Here is a 25,419-nt window from a genome sequence, read left to right on the forward strand (position 1 = left end):
TTTTATGTATAAAATCCACATGCACTGAACATATACAATACATATAATACAATGCTAATATAAGGCTGTCTGATTTGATGCACGGTGATGGTTTTAAATGGAATGATGTTCATCTGTTTAGGTAGATGGTTATTATTATGTCGTCAATATAAAGTTAACATCAAAGAAATAATTAAAATGAAAAGATCTTACTATTTTCGACAAATTTGACTTTGTAAATAATATTATATAATATTTATATACTGTAGCTTATATTTCAAAAGCATATTATTTAGTAAATAATAAATTGTTATTGAAATTAAGAAATCATTTGTACATAACATGTTTCACTAGCAAAGTCCATGTTTGCATAATGCCAAGATACTTTATAATTATTTATACAAGATATATATATATATATATATAAGATCTTATCTTAATTCTTCAGGAGTGTTGGAAATAAACTCTTGTGTTGCTGTAAACAAAGTTTTTATTTTGTATTAACTAACATTCACTATTTCTTACTATCGACTTAAACTAACATTTTAAAATATAAAGGTACATACCTGTAAACAAAGAAACGACAATAAAGTTTATTTCTTACACTTTTTATCAAAATTATATCCACCAATTTATTTCACAATACAATCATCAACAAATTATTTTACCACCTCCTATATTTTGAAATTATTCTGTCTGACGTCTATCGACTTGACATTGACGTGACTGAACGCGGCAAATTTAAATAACAGAACTGTTTTACCAACTTTACCATGCTGCTTTGTCGACAACGCAAAGCGCGGCAAATTCAAAATGAAGAAATAATAATCTTATTTCTTTACATCTCCCCCCCTCGGAGGAAATTTCTTCTCGAAATTTCTATCATATGATATCACTCTTCTTATTCTTGTAGTAACTCCTCTTTACCTGGGACAGGAATAAGCTTTGTTATGTGGAAAAGATTTGATTCTATTTTCTTGTGACCTGTATCTACTCTATAAATTGAGTTAGAAATTTTTTCAATTATCTTATATGGCCCAATTTTCAATTCATCTAGTTTTTTCCTGTTTAATTTATTCCCATTTTCCACAAAGACCATATCTCCAACATTAAATATCCAAGGTTTTCGTTTTTTGTCAAATAATCTTTTATTGTATTCATGTGATTTTATAGTATTTGCAAATGCAATATTTTTATCCCTTATCCAATCATTATGTGATACTTCTTGCTTGAGTTGTTCTGGTAGAATTGATACATTTGTACCATACAACAGATAAGATGGTGAAAATCCAGTAACTGAGTGATCAGTTTTATTGTATATGCTTACACATTCTTGAGCTATGGATGTCCAAGCCTGCTTTTTCTCACTTTCATTGATTCGACATCTAATTTTATTCACTAATGTTTGGTTTAGTCTTTCATTAAGACCATTAGAGAATGGTGCATTTACTGCTGTAAATACTATTGGTATCTGTTTGTCATCCAAAAACTTTTTGAATTCATAAGAATTTATACCTGGGTATTGGTCTGTGAGAATCATACCTATGACCTCTGTTTCCGATATATTCTTGACAAGCTTTATGAAATCATTTGCAGTTTGAGTCTTCGAAGTAAGAATAAACGCGTACCTGGTAAAATGATCTACTAACAAATGAAGATATTTTTTTGTAGATCTTGAGCCTCCGAAACCTCCTATTGTGTCTATAGAAATTATCTCAAAAGGTCTTGTGGCTGGTCCTAGATGAGACAAGTGTCCAAATTTGCCATGTCCTCTTGATTTATTTTTTATACAAGTCGTACAGTTCCTACAAATCTTTCTGATGTTTGCTGACATTTCATTTGTAGAAAAGAGAGGACCAACCATTTTCTGCATTTGTCCGACACCAATATGACATAAGCTTTCGTGGACATTTTTAAGAAGTTTTAAACTGAATCTTTCTGATAAAATTATCTTTTCCTTGTTTCCAACTTTTTTGTAGTATAGATTTTCCTTTTTTATTAATTTATTTTTATTCTTTTGTATTTCTGTATTACTTTCTTGATCTTCTATAATATCTTCCAAATTTATCAAATTCACTACTTTTAATTGCTCATCTGTATTTTCATTTATCTCCAATACTGGGTTTCGGCTTAAGCAGTCCGCCTCGAGATTATTTTTCCCAGGAGCGTATTTTATTTTAAATTCGTATTGCGACAAATAATATGTCAAATCTCCCAGTTCCTCATCAGTTCTTGATTTTAAATTCATATTTTCTAAAGGTTTGTGGTCTGAGTACACTGTAAATGACCTACCCAATAACCAATATTGCCAGTATCTAACAGCTTCTCTTATAGCTAAACATTCTAAATATATAGCTTTCTTTTTCTTCTGGGCTTCGTTTAGTTTTTTTGAGAAATAAGCTACTGGTTTTTCTTTTCCATCTAGTTGTACCTGTTTTAAAATAGCGCCTACGCCTTCTATAGAAGCATCAGTGTAAATATTGATAGGCAAATTTTTGTCAAATATTTCTAGAATCGGTTGAGAGCATAATAGATTTTTTACCATATCAAACGATTTTTGACATTCATCAGACCAAACAAACTTCTGATTTTTTCTTAATAAATTGTGCAAAGGATCTAATATTATAGCGCTCCTCGGTATGTATTCGTGGTAAAAATTAATTTTCCCAAGAAACTGTCTTATATGCTTTTGAGTTTTGGGAATAGGAAAATTCTTAATGGAAATGACATTGTCTTTGACTGGCTGAACTGAATTATTTTGAATTATATGACCGAGATATTTAACCGAGTTTGACGCAAATGTGCATTTTGTGAATTTTAGTCTAAATCCTTCTTTTTTTATAGCGTCCAGTAATTGCGTCAAATGATTAATGTGTTCATCAAAACTCCTTGAAAAAACCAAAATATCGTCTATAAAATTAGCAGCAAATTCTGAAAGATTGTATTTTCTTAGAATATTACTTAAAATTCTTTGGAAAATTGCTGGGGATGTTTTTAAACCAAAGGGTAAGCAGGTCCACTGAAAATGACCTTCTTGAGTTACGAATCCTGTCTTCTTTCTGTCTTCTATCCGCAAGGGAATAGACCAGAACGCAGAATTTATATCTAAGGTTGAAAAAAAAGTACAGTTTCTAGTCTTAATTACTAAGTCTTCAATTAAAGGGAAAGGTTGAGCTTGAGGTACCACAATTTTGTTCAGATCCCTGAAGTCTATACATAATCTTGATTTCTTGTTATCCTCTTTTTTAAATGCTAGTGTTACGGGTGCTGCAAAAGGACTGTAAGATTCTTCTATTAGCTTGTTATCTAATAATTTTGCTATTTGATGTTCTATTTCTTTTTTATCTTCCATAGTGCATTTATAAGGCCTTTTACTGCAGTATTTTTCCACTGATAAGTCTATTCTCGCTTCATACCCATTAACAGTACCAACATCGTATTTATCTTTTGCAAAGACAGATTTGTATTCATTTATCAACTTATTTATATTTTCCTTTTTATCTTCATCTAAATGATTTATTTTCATTTCAAAGTCTTCTTCATTTACATGTTCATTGAAATTTATTTCGTATTTTTTTAAGATACTACTGTTTTCTTTTTCTTTTCCTGATGTGTAATTAAAAGTTGTACTAAATTCTTCTACTTTATCGACTTTATCATTATTTGGATACCTTTTCTGTATAATTTCTAAGTCTTCAGTTTGAATAAGTTTAAATATTTTTATTAAATCTAATCCAATTAAAAAGTCATACTTAAAATTTTTTCCATCAATAATGTACACATCAACTTGTTTTTCTAATCCAAAAATCTTTACTTTTAAGCTTGTCAAACCACTTGTCTTTTGAACACCATTAATTGTTATTAAATTTGCTTCATTTGTATAAGTATTGTTCTCGTTCTTTTTTAACTTCAATAATTTTGAATTTATCAAAGAGACATTAGAGCCTGAGTCATAGACTCCGTTTATTTGTAATTTATCATTTATAATTAGTTTGACAGTTATCAATGGTGTTACTATTAGTTTTTTTGATCAGCCTCGTTTAATTCTGCTTCAATTACTGAATTATTGACATGCCTAATGGAATTTTTCTTAATTTTTTCCTCTTCTTTTTCTTTAAACCAGCATAAATTTTCAGAATGATAACGCGAGCCCTTATTTAATTTTTCACATATTTTGCATGGAATTTTTGTTTCGGTTTTAACATAAGACTTCTGATTTCCATAATTTCTCTTGGCCACAAAATTTCTTTTATTCATCGAGTGTTCATGCTTATTCAGCTCATTAAATAAATCCATTGTATCTTTTAGAATTTCTCGGTCTATTTTGTTTAAAATGAATTCTGGTAATCCCGCTGCAATAAGATCTGTCAAAGTACCTGTATCAATTGATGGTCTCATCTCCAGCAGAAGTTTTTCCTTTTTTATAGCGTATTCTAGTAAAGAACCATCTTTGTATTTAAAAAACAGTGCGTAAGTGACTGGGTTCCATCCCTTATTGGCGAATGTCTCACAAAATTTGCTTTTCCATATAGACCATTCAGATTTGAATGACAATTTCATAATCATAGAACTATACCAGTCAGCGCAGGTCTTATCCAAAAACAATCTGAGTATTTCAATTTTTTTTTCATCCGATGTTACCTCACATCGCAAACATTCTTTTTCAAAAATGTCAATCCACAGATTTGCGTTGGCATTTTTACTAGTAAATTTTTCTAATACAAATTTTTCTGCAATTGATTTTAAACTTTGCTGCCTATTTGCTTGCGTGGTTTCTATAAACTTTTCAAATAATTTTTCTAGTGTACCTGACTCGTTCTTCTGCGCCACTTCTTCTTCTATTATTTCTTCTAAAAATTGATCTCCAAATTGCACGTTTCCGTCTTCATCTAAATAAATTCCAGCCAATTCTTGTGTCATTGTTATCCAGACTCTTCTTGTTTGGAACCTTTTTTTTAAGCTATTCTTCACTTTATTATATGCAGAGGTTTTAATGATTTCTTTGTGATGGCCAACCGCCTGAAACTCCTCAGGTATTGCATACACTTTGTTGTCCTTAGTGGTTATTGAGGTTATAGAATACACATTTGACTTTCCATCACTTCCGGGCAATAATGTAAATTTAAATTGAAGTTTCTCCATTTTTCATTAAAACAAGATTGTCGTTTTATAAGATCTTATCTTAATTCTTCAGGAGTGTTGGAAATAAACTCTTGTGTTGCTGTAAACAAAGTTTTTATTTTGTATTAACTAACATTCACTATTTCTTACTATCGACTTAAACTAACATTTTAAAATATAAAGGTACATACCTGTAAACAAAGAAACGACAATAAAGTTTATTTCTTACACTTTTTATCAAAATTATATCCACCAATTTATTTCACAATACAATCATCAACAAATTATTTTACCACCTCCTATATTTTGAAATTATTCTGTCTGACGTCTATCGACTTGACATTGACGTGACTGAACGCGGCAAATTTAAATAACAGAACTGTTTTACCAACTTTACCATGCTGCTTTGTCGACAACGCAAAGCGCGGCAAATTCAAAATGAAGAAATAATAATCTTATTTCTTTACATATATATATATATATATCTTGTACCTTGTTGTTGAGCTACCTTCATAACATATAGTATCCCATAACACAAGTCTTGAAATTACTTTGGGGCTAGCTAAATCTGTGTGATTTGTTCTAATATATTTATTTATCGTATATCGCTCGTATATCCGTTACACTACAAATAACGGAGAATTCATTTGAGTATATAGATTGTAACGTTCGAAAATGCTAGCAAGAAACTAATAGCTAAAGTATTTTGTTAATATATTCAGGAAGACAGCACACTGGTAGAGTCATGTTCATTCAATTACTACCACCCTGTAAGCCGCGAATCACGTGACGGTTTTTGCGATCCACAGAGCGTGACTCTAAAGCTCGTTTAAATGCTTCTTATAGTCGTTTGGTTGTAATACCTAGATCATTTTTTTTTATTCCTATCATCTTAATAATGCGGAGCTCTAAATCATTTGTCGGAAAATAGAAGCAACGTCCGAACCAAGGCCATGGAGAGCTACCTTCAAAACAGTGTATTGCGACTTGTAGCTATTGATTCAAGTTCAATAATAACTATTTTATTTGGAAGACCGACAGCTATACATACATTGTTGATATAAAAATAGAAAACATTCGGCGGTTTACAATAATATAGATGTATTTATTATCAAAACCTCATAAAAAAACAATAAAAGCAACATTATAACAATAACAAAAGTAAGCACTGAAACATTTAAAGTAAGCACATTGAAAGATATTTAAATCTAAATCCATAACCATATGAACAAAGATAGTTGAACGTCAATTGCATCACTTGGGAAGAAGAAATTAGGTCTAGGATAACTATAATTGAACAATTCAAAGTCAAGCTCAGGCAGCTAAAGTATTACACACACTGTATTTATTTTCCGCTTTGAAATCAAATATAATTATTATTGATATTTCCTGTAATTAAAAAAAAGACAACTTGTTTTTATCAGTCAAATTCATAAATTCGATTAATTTTGAATCTACATTTAGAGAGCAATTAGCAGTAAGCAATAATTCTACCGCTATTCGCCTAAGTTAATACGTTTGCACGAAAGCCCCGTTTTGAATTTATATTACACATTATCTTGTTCTGCGGCTCGCATTTCTCCATACATCAGTTAGTGAAGATTATTGCGCTACATAAAGTCATAAAGCACACATTTTTCCGCGGGTGGTAGTCAAAGAATGTGCTGAGGAAATGGTGCTAATTAATTGTTTTCAAGCGTTTTTTTTCAGTTCGTTGCGAATGCCGAAAGCTGGCTATATCTCGTGCCGCCCGCCCGGATGTTCACAATGCGTGCCGGCGGCGGCGGCGCGGCGGCGAGCGGGTGGGGCACGGCTACTGGCACGCACATCATAAAGTCAGTATTCGATCCTATAATAAGGCAGACATTGATATTTCCAACTTAATTATTGACGCCAATTAAAATTATTGAGACGGAATTTGTGTAAGAAGGGGGTAACTTCTTTTTTTCTTTTAATGAATCGTTGCCTTTCGCTAATCCTACTATCCTAGATTTTAACTAACCTCTCATTATAAGAGAATACTACATACATAATACGTAATTATGATAATAAATAAATTGAATTAACTGAATAATACAATTCGTGGAACAAACCATTACACTTATAAATAACTAAACTACAACCGAGAATCGTACTCTGCTATTATATTTAGTAGATAACTAACAATAAAATTATTACATTGCAACATTTTCATTAGCACCGTTCTCTTTTGACCTAAATGTCATAAGTAAATAAGAAACGTAACAGTTGCTAGTGTAGGTATTTCTTTTTTATCTATTGACATAAAATGTACTTTATAATAGACTGTAATGATCACAATTGCAGTACATACGTGTTTCTAAGCTACTAAACACCATTTAAATTTTGACATAACAATGGAAATTCTAAGAACATTTTTTAAAGAACCGTGCATAGTACCTGGGTTATATGTGAGTTGCGTAAGACAACTTATTGAAGTTATTGGTGAATTGTGTTGGCGAATGTACAAACACATACGGGTTACGTGGAGGACTACACCGCCATAATGATTGCTAAATTGCATTGAATTCGGGTAACTCGATACGCTGTACATATATATACACGGTACGTCGATAAAAATGCATCTTGGAATAAAACGGCTGGCAGATGCGCTTCGTTGGCGAAATTCGGTGCCGAGACAAGCAATGGGGTTCAACGACCTGCCGTTCATCTCTCGCCCGCAAAAAATGCACTGCCCCGTCCCACGCCCGAACGCAGTAGTACCCACACACGTGAACAATTAACTAGTACATATACACAACACACACTAAGACAACTGTTCCAATCGCCGCACGTGTAATCGTACACCGCACCTCTCTCCTTGTTCGGATATCAGAGAACAATTCGAGGACATTGTTTATTGCAGGCATAATCTTACTAGAAGCACAGACAGACAGCATTACCCTCTATGTCTGAATAATCAAGCCTAACAGCATCAAAACCCAGCTTCAAAATCAAGCAAAACCCTCTGTTTTTTAGCCATTAAGAATGCATCAGTGTTCGTTACTAATAAAATAATTTGAGCGTTGCTTAACCAGTTAGTGGTCAATTGTTGAGCAAATAAGGCCGCGGGGGTGCGCCCACGCTGCTCATCTCTACATCATATTACAGCGCACGCGTCGAGTTTCCTGTACCATTCAAATCATCACCATTTACGCACCCACAATCACGATTGTCCTTTCCTTATGCGACGATGTTATTTATCATATCGTATTGAAGACGAAGAGGACTGACATCGCCATGGAGCTCACACAGTTACAAATATAATGATGTCATTATATAGCGTAAAAGGAATAACCACGGTGTTTATATTTATTTAATTAGCTTATTCAGTAACAAGGTTAAATTTGATTCAGACTTTGCAAAAAATATGTTATACTACGTCAATGCTAATGCGATTTATTATCAAATACATTGAATTGTATGTATAGGACAATATGTATCATACGCCGTCTTATGAGGTATCATGAGCCGTCTTATGAGGCTGTCTTACGTGTTTAATAAAATACTGCTTGCTATACAATTCGCCAGGGTACCGTTTCAGACACGATTTCGCCAACAAAGAGGTTTAGATTCTCGGTCGACTGCCGTCGCGTATCCACATACCAATTAAGCTAAATTAAATATACGAAGAATTTAGAAACTGTTTAGCTTCCTCGAAGCGCAACGCCATAATTGGCCAACCTGCTGTGGAAGCATTGAGATGCTCATGAATTGTGAAATATTTTTTATTAAATATTTAGCCAATAGTTCTACTTAGACGTAACTTATTATTCAGAAAGAAATCTCGTTGAGATTATCAATCCCTTACGGCGCATGCAATTACAATTTTCATAATTTGTTTTTGATCGATTTGCATAATTGATAAATATATTATGTAGTACTTATCACATTTTAGATGAAATATTCATTGACATAAAAAATGTTTCAAGTTCTATGTTGTCAAATTATAATAGGTACCTATACATACATACTTAATATTCATTTACATTTATCTCACCAGTCAATGTGGTCCATCTGTTTAACTAACGATAATATTTTTTCCTATGGTTTTCAGTAAACGCTTTATTAACCACCTATTAAAATCTTCATTATATCATTCCCTAAATTCAGATACGAAGCAATATTTCGACATCTATTATTTCTTTCATCATGTCCGCCACGAAAAGCATGGTAATTTTTTTACTATCTCTTTACAGTCTATCTTGAGTATTGAAGAGAACACCTCACGAAACTGCTGTTTAATTAAAACAGTCACTCTTGTCCCGTCGAAGACTCTGTTTGATGACTGAGCATAAACATTTAATTAACACGCTCCAACCGTCGCCGCTTAACACCGCCGTTACTTCATTGAGACACATTGAAAAATATAGTTTCAGAAGAGGAGTTTACTAGTACAGACATGTACATAAAAATTGAAAGGAAATATTACGTCAATATAGAGCAGTGAGATTTGAATCTGATAGGAAATAGATCATGTTTAAAGATTATGTATACAGCATCATTATAATAATGTATACAGCCATCATAACGGTAAAACAACAAAATTTCCAAGAAGATAGGAGCGCTTATAGTCATCATGTCCACCATTTCCGCGAGGCAAACCTAACGTTTGCCCATCTTCAGTGATCCACGTACTGAAATGGGATTCGGATCCGTGACGTGGGCGCGGAAATGAAAGACTTCTATTGGCGTCCATTGACATCTCCTGCCTGTTACTCCCCATTGTGAAAAGCCACATAGGTCGACGTTACTGAAATGTTCCTATTTAGCAACATAATTATGCGTCTTCGTCGTCGTGTGCATTTATTTCAAATTGCGCAGTACGTTGATCTTTCAAGAACACTATTGTTAAGTATAATAATTTAATTCACTCATTAATTGAGATTTATTAACATCATAAACACAGCAATTATCTTATACACAAACGCTAATTAGACAAGTTTCTAGTGATACAATAAATTAAATTTTTGGAATCATAAACAGCGAGAATGTGTAGAATACTGCTGCAATTTATAATGATTTCTTTTATTATGAAAGTAATAGCATGTGGCGTTTGCTGGATAAATGTGAGTTGGCCGTAGACAGTTATGAGCATTGTATGACGTCCAGCCGTTATTAAACGAATTATTTTGAAAGCAATGAGAAACGCAGCGAGAACGCGGTTATTGCGCGCAGCGTGCTAAGTGCTTCCTAAGGTCAATTACCTCACCTAGCCACCTCTGTTCAGAGTCCGTTCGTGCACGAATTCAGTCCAATAGATTTGTTTGTTTGATCAATTCACAGTAACACAATCTTAAGAAATGTTAATTCGACGAATGATTCCCTTCAATTACGTAATATTACTTTTATTTGGTCATTTCTGTAAATATTATTGCCAATTAAGAGGAAAACATTGTGAAATAACGGTATGTAGTTGCCAGTTTTTTTTTCGATGAGTCGGTTAGTCACAAAAATAGTGACAAATAAAACAGATATGCTGCGGCTAAATAAAAACGCCACTCATTATACTCGTATGAATATATAAATAGAGAAGCACGACTACTTAGAGAATGATAAGCCGGCGTGAAATCAAAAATGGAGTCATGCACGCTCTACTGCTCTCACCGCATGCACCGCTGCCGCGAATATGTACAATCTATAATTTTAATAATATAAAAAGGCATTGTACTAAAAAGCAAAAAACAAGTATACTGATCGGTTAGACGTTATCAAGAGATAAACCATTACTAAACCTAAATATTGTAGCCATGAATTATATCTTGACTTGAGTGTCATAGCTGTTGAGCAAAAAAAAATTTAAAAGTCCTAAGTATACTAAATATATGTATGGATCATACATATATTTAGTATACTTATGAAATCCCGAAAACGTGACTATCTGAATTACTTATTTGGCCGGTTTTTTATCACAAAGAGGTTTTGTTCGTGTCTGTCAAAGCACGAACACGACTAGACGAGGTGACAATAGCAAGGTTTACTAAGAGTGTGTTGAACTTGTCTACCTTAATCTGGTTGGGGCTACCTTATATGAAACGACTTGTCGGATCCAAGTAAAATCAACATAATTGCATGACCAATTGTCGAAAATTAAGCCAATTGAATAGTCTTCTTATACACTCTAGCAAAAAGCAATCATGATCCACGACTGTGTTCTAATAGTTATACAAGTAAACCATTGTGCTGAACGTTTTAGGTGTGCTTAGTGTTTGGCACGCAGTCCATTCCGAGATCCACAGGGTCAAGGGCATCTGGATCACAGCACAATCTGAATTTAATATTTTATATAATGGAGACGCTAAAACATCTGGCCACCATACTAATACCACAATTGAAATTTCAGTAATGTAGGAAGTATTGAAACTAAAAAAAATATCATAGTGTCAATACTATTTTTTCTTATGTCATGGGTCAATACATAAACTGTTAAGAAATACCCTTTAAAAAATCTTACTGGAACTGCAATTACCATAAATACGACAAGCTTCTGTCGATTGGACATCTTGTAATAATTGATGCTCTGCCGCGGATGGAGCAACGGCATTATATGCGATGCGGTTCGAGTCGGCTGCCACAGCTCGTAAATAAGGGCGTCTCATTGCGGCCCATTATTAATGAATCTGCCACCCCCCGCACCCACCCCCGAAGCCGCCCGAAAGCCAAATAACAGGTGTGTCTAACCCCGTTCGCACAATCTATTTTCGATGTCTTATAACCGTGAAGAGAAACGCTGGATGCGTTCTGTTCTGCGAGTATAAATGTATAAATATTCATACCATATGCCAGATATTGAGATTTGTTTGAGCGTCATCTGCTCGACATCGTCGTCTCTAAATAAGCGCGGTCTCGTGTTGGCTTTGCAAAGTTTCATTAGCCGTCTGGGAACACTTACTTACGGTATCATGTTGCTTGAATTGTGTGCGGAATTCCCACCACTCAGGATGCGGAAGGAGTCTGCCGAGATAAAACCGACAAAGAGGATTATAAACGAGGTAAAGAAATTAGCGATCGACAGAGATTTAAGATGGAAAGGAAATATTTTCTGAAAACCCAACCATTTTAGCTGCTTTTGATGCACGATCTCTAGAGAGTAATAAAGAGGAGATTATTTTACTTGGTCCTATTGAAATTTGCAAATAGACGATTGTTTAACAAATTAAGTTCGTTGAAGATCGAAAATACAAGCAGTTCTACAAAAAATACGATTATTTACGATGCGATCTTGTAAAAATGTTATTACTTTTCTTGGCAAATGACATAAGTAAAGGGTTGAAATACGCAAAATTCTATTCAGGAAGCACCACAAAGGCATTTATTTGTCTCGGGGCTGGGTACACGACGCAATGAGCTACCTCTATTATTTACTTCTCGGAAATCTGCTTTTCATATCAGCAACAGCGTAGCTGCATAAAGATAGCTGCTGCTACCTTCATAAATGCATTTGCTTTATGAGTGACGTAATCGTAATATTGTTTCAAGCTCGTGTTTGTGTTCCATGTTCCGCTGCAATCAGCTTACTAAACCCAGACTACATCCATTAAATAGCAAAGTAACTTCTTGCTTGGAAACAAACAAAACACATTCCAAAGATTATCGTGATTAGCGTTTCACATTACACACATTAAAACACACAACATTTATAGACCATAATTCTGAATGTTTTGTCTAGTTGCTTGCTAGGCGGCTTTGAGGTCGTAGTTGAATGTCCAAATATGATCAAATTTGCGTGGTCAGAGGCAAAATGAGTGAATCACAAGAAGTGTGACGTAATGGAGGAAGTCATCGCTTATTCTATGTCGACCTACGCGAGCAGCAGGACAATATAAATTGAGATGGTCTAAAAATTTAGTTGTATCCTGTTACAATATATGATATGGCAAGATGTTAATACATCCTATGAGTTAGTGCTATGTATATTTAAAAGAGTACCTCACGTTCCTATCTATTTTGTATCTCATGACAAAGAATTTATGTTATATATTGGGAGAAAGATATTGTTTTTATCGCGAAAGATTCAGAGGAGAATTTATATTTCAGTGAAGTTTATAGGGCAATGAAATGCAGACATATGAAACCGGGCAATATAGCTCAATTGAAAACTAAACAAGCCTTCCAATATGTAGCACACATTTTGAAGTTTGTTTTTGTAAAAATAGATTATACTAGTTGACTAGCACGGTGAGTTTCATACCGATCCTCGTTCGTTAATTAGCATAGTGGAAGGAGTTGGTGACGTCACGCATCTAATTTGATTACAACGGGGCAAGGCCACCACATTAACACGAGACCGCGCTGGCGCCGAGGTTTTTCGACTCGGTTTGATTTAGAGTTTTAAAACGATTTGTGCTATTTGTGGGTCTAAAGCCGTAGAATATATGAGTAGATAAACCAATTATTAGTAGGCCATTTTAACACCTGGTTACTATAACCAATTTTATTGTAAATATACCAAAATTTCAAAGGATCTAAGATTCAAAACTTGTTCAAAGGAAACCCTAAAAGGTGCCGAGCCGATAATGTTGTTTTTGATCAAAAGATTGAAGTATTTTGATATTGTTCCATCAATAAGGCCCCTAACTGGGAAACATATAATGAAATATAAAATAAACAAGATATTGTACCGGTAGCATCAGTTTAATTGAAATACAGAGTAATCCGACATGAAAGCGGTTCTGTTACACGAAACAATGCATTGTTTGTGGAGATTTCTCATAAAATGGCTGTCAAATGTTCTATTTAGACACGATCATACTAAATAATAACGTAAGCAGAATATCGGAGGTGGTAAAATTTTATAAAAGCAAAATTAATTGGATTGCTTTAATATATTAGTAACTTTCCAGCATTCTTAGGTATTAACGCGATAATCTCAACAACTACCAGACAGATATTTTTACGCATTTTCACCTATGTAGTGATACTGTGATCCATGAGGAATTTATAAGTGTATAATTTATTATGGTTTAACCCTAGCAAAGACGGGACGGATCACTAGTTTTTTTTTTATAATCACACGTCTTTATTTGGAAGCATAATTTTTTATGTCATTTGTTTTTACATGAAATAAATGCATCGCTTTAAACAGCAGCTAAAAATTCCGTTACAAATTCTCACATACGCTGGAATTCAGTTGGCATTCGTGTGGATCATTTGAATTATAAAGTGAGAAGTGAGTGCATGCAAAGTGCATAAGATACCTTGGCTATGTAAATGAAGTGTTGAGCTGAGACGTAAGGGTGAGCGTACACCTGCGTCCCGGCCGGTCATACATAAGGGTTGACTCGCCAGCGCAGCGGTCATAGTTCAATCACGGGCAATGATTTGACCTATTTTTGAACTTAAAATATTTTTTCTATGTGAGAGTTAATAACTATAGATATAAAATATTACGATAGATATAAGCTTTTATGTCTGGATGTGTACTTAATGAATAAAATATAGTATAGTGAATCCAGACAAGTACATATTATTTTAAGTCTTATTTAAATGCATGATAAGCTAACTCAAAGGAAGTTCGAAGATATAAAAAAAAACTATGTTGATACATATACGATGACTGATAATAAATACATAAAAAGGTGCATATCCTGTCCTGTGTTCATTTAAGCTAGGTATTGAAGGCGCGGTTCTCACTAGTTCAACTACGAGTTAACGGAACTAAACAAACAAACAAGACAGATTCTAATAAACAACACTCCAACAGATAGTGGAATAAGTTTAACTCTTACAACGATCCTGTGACCGTTACTCAAAACTTTGAACCGGCTTTGTTCCCAAACACGAAACTAATTTATTCGTATCTCGGCGCACCATTCCGACATACTAAATAATCGAAGAGCAAATTATAAATTCGTATTAACGGTCAAGTCATAGTTCAAAGATTAGGACAGAGGGTAAACCCTTTACTAGGATCGCCGCTGAGGTGAAGAAGTTTGAAATTAAACAGGATCAACCCGCAGCCCGATGCACGCTCAAATAATTTTATATTTTAATAAAGGGCCGGCTACCCACCCTATCTTATTATTGCGTACGTACGAGTGCTGCTTAAATAATGTAACGATCTTATTATGGGTTAGCGAGCTATTTATGTTTGTGTTGTTGAAGGAACCTACCTAATTATTTACAGAATATCTGTGCGAAGTGGAGGGACGGCAGTTCCGTGTTCCGGCCGCGGTCAGGGACGGAAGTGCAAACCCTTATCGGGGCTCGAGATAGAGTAGCTTAGTATCGGTTTATCGTGGTCGGCGGCGGCGCGCAGCCGGCGTCGCTCGCGTGTGGCGCCTATAATGGATATTGATGGCGCGACTAATTAGCCCCTGTAACTTTATTTTTATCCCTTTGCGAATGTTTTGTTTTTCAAGAAGTAGTAGAGTAACTAGAGGCGTATTGGGCGGCTGGCAAGCATCAATAATCAGCTCTACTGCGAGTGAATCGAGCGATCGCAGCGTCAAGATGACATCATGCGTGCGCGAGCAGACGTTTGCCCACGGGAGTGACGTCAGTGCGCGTCCAAACAATATCACAATCGAATTAGAAGCCGGCTCTGCGGCGGGCGGTATCAATCACCGTGGGCGGGCCGCGCGACATTGGGCTTCAATTAGGCGGGCGGCGCGTGTGATTGTTCACTCCTCTACACGTCAAAGGGTTACTTGACCCACTTATTAGGCTCGTCGCATGCGTCCTCCATGGCCGGAAAAGCTCGGAAATGAAGAAGTGTTTCAATATTTACTCTCGCTAATAGTGTTTATTTTTGCGTTCATCAACCTTATCGACGAAAAAGGTAAAGACTTCACACAGTTTCAATTTATTTCATGAATTTATATTGCTTACAAGGTTGTAAGGTGCAATTCATTAACTATCATAATATTAATAGTTATGTAGTTGATGGTTATAGGTAGGGGGAAGTTATGACGCTATTGTAAAGTCCTTGCTATGTCAACGCTGGCAAGTAGACAGGAGTGGCGATTCAACGCTGCTAATTATTATCTTTCTTTATTGTTAATTGTGTGTTGATTAAAACACGAATAGGCAGTGACGATCGGCGGCTGTGTAGAAGTGTGACTGACCGCAAATAGGTCGCGGATTGAATAACTGCGCCGACCTGTGCAGGTTTCTAAATAAGTATAAACCGATTTATTGTAACCTCAGACGATATTTCGCAACGTATCAATTGGTAACTGCACGTATACCGACCTCACAATCTGTGACACCATTGTGTCAAAATGTCAAACTCCAATATGGTCTGTTTTGCCATATCAGTAAGGGTGGAACAATCACCAGTATAAATATTTATGTGCACAGGTATTTTTGAAGAAACTGGCTTAAGGATGGCTGGACGTTCTAATAAATAAATATATAAATAGCTCTACCAAATTTTTATCCACGGCATAATATAACGTCATCGATGTACATCGAGATGCCAGGCTCGATTCCTCCCCTAGGGCGACGACGGTACATCTGACATTAATTGACATTCATCTGAAAGCCGATCGAGTTTGCGCGTTAATTGATAGATCTTGACATAGCGGAACTTAGCCAACAGCTAATCACTGACGTAAAAATTTGATTACATAATGAAATGGTGAATGTTAACAAGCTTTTCTTTCTTGAGGAGAAAGCATTGAATTTAACCAGCTATTTAATTCACATGCAGATCGTTTAAGATAAGGCATATATACATATAATTAAAAAAAACTGTACAATACTTCAAAAACGATACGAGTAAAGCCCATGAACGAGCACAAACACCAACATTTAAAAACTTCAGAACAAAGATGTGTGCAGCTCGCTTAAGATTAGCAAAGACTTTTTAATCAGTTGAGAACACGACTTCATTTTTACGAGCGTCTTAACAGTTCTTTTTTAATTGCCTCTCGTCGGGGCCGGGCGTGTAATGCGCAATTTAATGATCCTTCAAAATGTAAAATGCATTACTGCACCATATTTATTTTATCGCTGCTATAAGAAGAAATCGCACTAAAGTTAGTAGTTTGTGCTATATTTTGTAATTATTGGCCTATTAGTGTTTGTGACAGTCTTTCGAAAGGACTGAATAGTTCGATGAGCGTAAGTTTACTGTAAGGTTATTACATTATTATTAGTTACTTAGCTATTTGTAATTAAAATGCCAGAATTATGAAAAGAAATGAAATTAATAACAGCCTTTCATAAAATATGCTTTGTGAGAAAACTTAAATTTTCGCTAGTTATTCATTCAATTTATTGTAAGCATAGCATAGTGTAAGTACACTATGTTACAAGTTGTAACGTGTAAGATATAGAATTTTCTGGCAGCTTTGTTTTGTGGATGTAGATTAAAGCGTAACATTTTTACATTAGTGAAACAAATTCTCATTCAACGCAAAAGGTCATGTGTCAAGACAAGACTATCCGTTTTAAAACAATTTAAAAACGCAGTGCAATGATGTTTTTTGAAACGCATTTCCTTATCTTACGTTACACGCGAATGAGCTAGGTCAAAAACAGCGAAGCCTTCCGTTCTACACTTTTACTATAGGCCGTTATGGTTACAACCATGTAGTGGAGTGGTACTCCCATAACTTCATTCCATTCCAGCCGGGTAATTCCCGACACCGTTTCTTTATCCAGGTTATTTTTACTAGTCAAAAATGTTAATGTGGATTTTCTTTCGGCATAAACAACATGCATTAATTATGTACTAATTAGGAGTGATTGCAAAAAGGCAATTAATTTGATCGAATATTGCACGACAATTGAATATCGTAAGTCAGATTAATACTATGAATCATAGAGCTATAATACCATTTCAAGTTGAACAATTTTATTGGCTTGGAAACTAATTCAGTTTTGCCGCGGACTGCGGCTTCAATCGGTTTGTCTGGCCGAGCGAGCCGTTTTGTTCCGGTATCGAATCGACATTGATTCGATTTGACACACATCAAACTCGAATTATAAAACAACATTGCCGCTCAAGTATATAAACACGATTACCTTTTTGTTAAATAAGTTAATTTGAATGTTTAATAAGTTTTGTTAAATAAGTTTATTTTGCTATGGCAGTAAAATATATATAACCCAAATACCTATTACATCGGAAATGATGTGGTGGTCGATAAAAGGGGGTGGCTTTATTAACACCATTCTTTCTTTAAACAATATATTATGTGCTATTCATTCCAAAACACAATTCATGTGCAAAAGTAAATGTGAAATTCAAACCAATTCACTGCGTTTTGATGGTTGTAAGTACATTTTTAAAGTTTCATGAATTGAAATTTCATTTTATTAAAAGAGTTTTTATTTTATTAAAATTAAATTGTAACATATCAATTACTTTATTTAGCGGATGTGGGTGGTCACGTGTTAAAAGCAAGGGGTTTTACTTTATATTTGCGTTTACAGTAACCAAGCTATTAACCCGGCTGCTTACACCACAACCATCTACTCCATTAAATTAATGTCATAATATACCGTGTAAGAAAAAAAAACGTACTTTCGAATTACGCATGCACCCTCACAGGGCGCTGTTGCTGGCACCTCATTAGAATATAAATATCTACCGGCGGCGTTTAACAACTAACCCGGCTTTTGTAATCTTAATAACCCGCCGAGCCGCAATAAAAGACTATGCTATGCGAATTTGCGAAAATATTGTCGCCTCCCGGCTGCGATGCGACCGCTTGCAAAAGAGAATGCAGTACAACAAAATGTTGCTAACAAAAATTGCCATGCGCCGAATTTGGAACGTCTAGCATTTAAATTAAATGACGCAATACAGAGTCGTGTATCGAGCATTATGTTCCCCGTAAAATGTTTACCAATAAGTGCTAAAATAGAGTTGGCAGACCGGTCTGACGCGTTTGTTATTATCGCCAATAGGTAACAGTATTGCATGATTCGCATGGCAGTAAGTAAACCATTGCTGGAGAAGCTCGTCACGGGGATGGCGGCGGTGACGGCCATGTGGACACATGCAACAATGGGCTCTTACAACCGGTCGCAGGACCGTTACAGATGAACCGCTGTCGGATCAGGCGTGAATATGCATGAGCCGTTGACTGACTTGACCTCGGGTTATTAGACCGCGGGCACGGATCGTGGGACCGATTTGACTAGACAATCGACATTCGACATTTGCCTAAATAAAACCAGCTCACTTCCTGATAAATGACAAGATGTATCAAATTTATAGATCCTAACTGCGAGAGTTCGCGAGAATTAAAACAATGAGGCTCTGTGAAAGAAGCTAGTTTTGATACTTCAAATTATTTCTGTTTTTTATTGTAAGTTTTATTTCAATGCTGTTATTGCATTTTATACGAATTAAGTGATAATAAGTAATGAAATGAATGAAATAAGACTTTGTGGTCTAATAATGAAAGAGAAAATATCGACGCGTATAGATGTAGGTAATAAGTTATGTACAGTTAGAGATTACTTTTGTTAGAAATAACAGAATAGCAAAGCAAAGGAGGTGTAGACGCAGACATGAGTCAAAATGGGAACGCAGCATGGCCATCAATCAGGCAAGAGCCCGCGGGTCAAGCCCCCGCCCGCGCCCCGACCACCTGTCGCGTCCGCCAGCTCAAAGCAATTGCTAATCAGTCACTAAGGTACGCCAAATCTCAGCTCGACAGGGGGCCCTCGGCATGGGCCCGCTCCGTGCGTAATGCTATTTTGACGAACAAGGGTATTAGCTGCCGCGACACTCGGGTCATCCCCAAAAATACCGATCTAACCCTTTTGCGGAAAGCGACTCGAGTGACAAAACATGGGTTTGTTTTTTGTAACACGTCGATAATGCGGAGTAAAGAGGGTTAACTCACTATTGCGATTATATTCCGACATTCTAGAGAAAATGGGAATACAATTTAGACAAAATTAGAAGTTTTCAGATACACCAGTGTTTAAAAAAAACTGTTTATATTGTCCTTAATTAAAATTCATGTGGAAGTAGTTGCTAAATATGCTGACAAGTTACTAGGTACTACATATAGATATGAAAATATAAACTTTTAGCCATAAGTTGAGCGTAGGAAAATGAATCATTCGAGAAGGAATTTATACCTATGTGGAACAGTTATAATAGCTTTAAAAGTTTTTGCAGTGATAATTTATGATACGGAAAGGGCGCGTGGCTCAGATTTAGACACGAAGAAAAAACTGTTTTCTAAGCTCTGGGAAACTTTCGATCTCTTTCGCAAGGGAGTGGATGGAACATTTTGGATAATATACTGTAATAAGCATCTCTTGTGAGTAGTTTTATAAAAGCTAGTAAACTCCCAGTATCTGTTGCCGTGTCGGTTTGAAATTGTCTCCCAGTAACATTAACGTCATATTTGATTGTAAACCGTTTGTCATCCCGAGGCGTTATATTGGAAGCGAAGCCTTACGGAACGGAGAGATATGGCGAAGCGAATGGTGCCTACAAAAATGTAATGCGCTTACGTATTACACGTCACAGAAACAAATGGGTGCGGAAATATTCCAGTCGCTGGGGGGAAATCATCTACAGCGATGCAGAAAATAATTTCAAATATGATGATACGTAAAGCAGAAAGTATAAGAGCAGAAACAAACTAGATTGGTGCGAGCAATAACGTCAGTGGGCTTCATCTCTATCTGATCACGTTCCTGGAACAAAAGAAACGCTCGGCGAGCTGGAATTGAAAATACGAGCTAAAAAACCTTACGTTCAAATGGAGCCTTTCATACTTAACAAACTGCGCATTATAGCGGGAAAATCTTTTTTGTGTTCTGTTCTGTTTTTTTTTCAGGTTAATAAATAAGATTTAACAATTATGACAATATTTATTTAATAATTCATCAATGCATTTCAATATAGTGCAGCGGCGAGGCGATTCTCTGCAATAGTCGAGAGCGAGGTGAAAAGGCTGTGATTGTGCAATGTGACAACTCCATGCGGCATTAAGAAGACATTAGGGGGCGGGACTGCAGGCACGGCGGAGGGCGCATTATTTAGCAATTTTTCACATATCCGCCAGCAAAAGGAGCATTCCACGCATGAAGTCGTATCTCTGTTTCAATACTTGAAATTCACTTAAGTTTTCATTCTTAAAGTTTGATATTTGTACGCGATTCCGTCTAAAGTTTACAGAATCTACGTGTACTACTAAATTATGAGTGTTCTATGTTATGTAAGTATCTTAGGACAGTTAGGAACGGAATTATTTAGTGTAAGTTGCACTGTCAACTTTGATGGTAACTTTAACGTGGGCAGACAAACGCAAAGTACGCCATTTTGTCTAAACGTCAGCAGCGCGCTGGTTAAAGTCAACGTCAAATTTGATGGTGCAACTCACCCTCAATATTAAATTAACTTTTTCAACTTTTGCCCGAGTGATAAGAAAACCAATAAATATCTTGTTTTAACCCTTCCAACTATTGGTATTTAATATATCAAAAGGAAAATAAAATACTATCACTTCGCTTGACGAGTTTCAATGACTCGGTCGAAATCACGGCATGAACCTTTCATCGCGCGTCGCTGCGAGCTTTCAAAAAGCTTTCAGTGGTCGATCGAGCCCGCTATGATTACGACTTGCCGATACACAGTCGCAATTGGAGCGTGGTGTGTATATAAAAAAAAAACAATATTAATGTACACAACATATGGTGCAAACAAAGTATAGGAGTAGGTTTGCATCACGTAAACCTCTCAATTTGTATGGGTGATTGTGGTGCGCCACACAGTGCGGTTGCCAAGCGCCCGCAGCGGAAAATTTGGCGGAAACTGATCGACAACAGGGTTGAAAACTATGCATTTTAAGTCGGTACAATTGATAGGCGGTCAGGGCGCACGTGTGCTAGTTGTTTATGTGCCGCAAAAACCGCGAATTTTCGAGTCATTGCCAAAATTGAGTAGGTATTTCGTACGAATTAGTGTTGAAGAGTGCCCAAGGGAGGGATTGGATTGGTTTAGTAGAAATGCGGTGAGGGGCAGCGGGCTCTCGTGGCATCATTATCGTCATATTTAAGCGAGCCGTGTAAATTTGACCGAGTGTGTTTAGAACCACTTAGCCGCAGCGTTGTTGGAAACCGCAAATAACCATGTGCAATCGAAGACTTTAGAACATGTTGCTTCTCCCGTGTCGCCTTCAAACTCGGGATAATTGACCAATAGAATAGACTAGCCGATTTCTTTACAATATTATTTATATTTCACAATAAAATACCGTCACGTTCGGTACAACAATTCAAGCTTCAAACTGCTTCAGGATGTTTTTCAGATCGTTTTGACGGCTACGACTGCGCTGTCAATATAATTTTTAAAATTTTAAGAAATGCAAGAATTATTTCTACAATCTAACTTTAAAATAATGAATCTGTATAATGAAAAAACTAATGTAATGTCAATTTTATGATTTTGGAAATAATTCCTTCCTCAAGAAAATTAGCGGCCGGACAGGAAGCTTAGAACTCACAGTAAAAAAGGTTATATTTACTGACGAGCTCGGTGGCCTCTGAACCGAGAGGTCCCAGGTTCGATCCCCGGACGGGTCATGATGGATATATATGTTTGTATATATCTGTATATGTTATAAAATATACTTAGTATCGTTGAGTTAGCATCCAATAACACAAGTCTAGAACTTACTTTGGGGCTAGCTCAATCTGTGTGATTTGTCCTAATATGTTTATATTTACTCCACCTGTAATTTTTTATTTACTTTCTTCAAATTACAGAAACATTTGCAAAAAAAATGTATAAACACATGATAGCATAAAAACAGAACAAAATAGTATGTTGCCCATGATCCTATATAAATCTAATAGAGAATCGGTTTTAGACCTAAGTTAATTTAGTTCGTACACTTTTATTTACTTGTACGTATGAAACAAAATACATGGGGAAATCATAATTGAAACGTTAGTACAGGTTTAGGTGCTGCACACTACAATAAAAATGTCTTCTAGATGTTAAGTTTTTAAATATGGTACTGGTATATCAGAACATTTTTTAGGATTTGTTAATGGTCTATCTTAAAATAACCGAATAGAGATAAGAGAATAATACAGTTTTAAATTAAGACCCAATTTAAATCCGGTTATAGCGCGAGGCGAGGGAGCGCACCATTTCACGTAGGTGTAGTCTTGGTGTTATAAGTGGAAGTGGTAAGGTCGCGTTACGCCGCCGTTTGAAAGTGAGATGCGAGGCGCCAGGAGAGCAACAAATTAAGACCCGCGGGATCGACCCGCCCACACCGCGTTAAGATACGCCACACTGCTTATTTAAATTCTGTCCTGGAAAATTTTAGAACGTAGCCCGTTCTAAAATTTTCCAGGACAGAATTCTTTGTTAAACTGGTTTTGTCGGCTTAATTTATTTTAGTCTAGTCTAGTTTACAACTATAAAAAACACAAATCATTTTTTTACAGCCAGGCTCTTGATGGTAATGCTTATGGAAACGCGTGACATGTTTATGGTAAAATGGAACGGGGTGGTCAATAGAATAGAAATACTGTACTAAATTTTCGGGCCACGATAGAAATAAGACGAATGAGGCCTTCATATGGTGTTGAGAGGACGTCCGCGATAATGTCTCGCCTAAGGGAAAACTTGAATATTTCTAGAGAATTACGAATTTTCGGCAAACACAGTTCACATATATTACTTACTTAGGTTACTTAAACAACTGATAAGTAGTTTATTCATTTAAAAAAGCAAAAAAGAGGAATTATGTAATTAAATTATTTAATAAAAGTAATCACTAAACAAAAAACCCCTCCCATATCATCAAATGTAGCCTTTACTAGAAGTAATAGAAAAGAATTGATCGCGAGGATATTACAGTTTTATTCACCTCTCCGGGAACGTTATTTCCTCAAAGAATATATATTATTCAGTGCTTTTAGTTTAATGAGACGAACATTCTGCAGTGGTAACTTTGTAGTATGGCTCTATTGCTCTCCTATATAGATCACATAACATAACTCATAAACAAACAAATAATATTGCTCTCAAAGTACCGCCATACCTTAAAATGATATGTGGTATACGAATTTTATTAGTCAATATCATACTTATATGATACGAAAAAATGATATAAGTATTTGACGAGAGAAATAAAACTGTTACCGCAATATAAACTTTATCACTTGAAGTCATAAATATTTTGTATCAATATCGGCTTCACGCGAGAAGCGCGGTGTATTCTTACAACAGAAGTTCTAGAGAAAGGATGGTTTAAAAGAGTTCTGTCATAAAGTTGCGTTATATTAAAAAATACTTATTGAAAACTTCGTCGTTGTAAGATAACGCAATTTATTTGAATTCATTTAAAATGAAGTCAAATATATAGTGGCCCTTTTTAACCTGCGTAGTATCAATGGTATATTTTTTAGAAAAGTTACATAATTTTATTGAATTAAACCAATGAAAAAATATACTTTAATTTTTATTTGCATGACATGTTGTTATTTCAAATGGTATAATAGAATTAACGATAGACTTAATAGACTCTATCGAGACAAAAAAAATAAAGGAAATATAAATAAGCGCGATACAGTTAATGACGGACCTATAAAAAAACGAGGAAGAAATCTGCCAATAGCAAAGCTTAAGCGAGGGCATAAAATTAAATGGGTAAGAGGCGTTTTTACAAGTTTATCGAGCGTTCCACATCGGGCAGACGGCTAATGGTCTGGCGGGCGCCGAGCACGCTGCCTGTCTGTCTGGCTGTGACGTGCATGGCTGTCACACCGAACCGAACATACCGACACCTTACTAATTTCCGATCGACCAAAACGTTACACTTACGCCGTACTTACAGTTATAGATGGAATAATATATTAAGTAGTAGAAGGAAACAGGCGAAGTGAGAACAAAAAGGCTGAAATAGCCGCTACTTACTGAGCGGCGCGGTTGACTGGTCCTGGCCCCCCCGCTTTTAATACGGATTTATGGACTCAAATTAATCGTGTAAGTAGAGAGCCCGAAGAAACTTGCGTGAAACGCGATAAAGGACCACTATTCGTTCGAAAAGCCGTTCATTGTGATTAACTGAATTGACTTTCTCTTATTGCAAACTTCACTAGAGGTGGAAAGCGTATGCAAAAGCAAATTTTGGAATTACCGATGCCTTATTTGAATAGTTTCAAACTAGATTTGAGAATGTCTGAAGTTTCGTGGATCCTGATATTGCTTTCCCTTAACCTGGTCATAATAATAGTACTTATAATAGTATTGTATGAGCATAAGCATGTTATACATTGTTTTATGTAATGAAACAATAAATAACAAACACGACGCTACAAGTCAAAAATGAATATAAGAAATAAATTATATTTTAATTTTTG

The 25,419-nt window shown here is 35.6% G+C and overlaps 2 protein-coding genes across 12 annotated transcripts in view; both read right to left on the bottom strand.

Moving 5' to 3' along the window:
* mbl (muscleblind) overlaps window positions 1-25,419 on the bottom strand; it is a 259,998-nt gene that overhangs the window by 73,629 nt on the left and 160,950 nt on the right. The gene's annotated exons all lie outside the window — the stretch shown is intronic.
* LOC135309741 (uncharacterized) lies at window positions 452-5,579 on the bottom strand. The gene is made up of 2 exons (XM_064436043.1): window positions 5,292-5,579; window positions 452-5,200 (listed from the first exon to the last, which is right to left on the bottom strand). Exon 2 carries the CDS (start codon window positions 5,119-5,121, stop codon window positions 3,997-3,999), a length of 1,125 nt encoding a protein of 374 aa, XP_064292113.1. The 5' UTR covers window positions 5,122-5,200; window positions 5,292-5,579; the 3' UTR covers window positions 452-3,996.

This window comes from Plodia interpunctella, chromosome 1 (assembly GCF_027563975.2).
Source record: "Plodia interpunctella isolate USDA-ARS_2022_Savannah chromosome 1, ilPloInte3.2, whole genome shotgun sequence".
Classification (NCBI taxonomy): Eukaryota; Metazoa; Arthropoda; class Insecta; order Lepidoptera; family Pyralidae; genus Plodia; species Plodia interpunctella.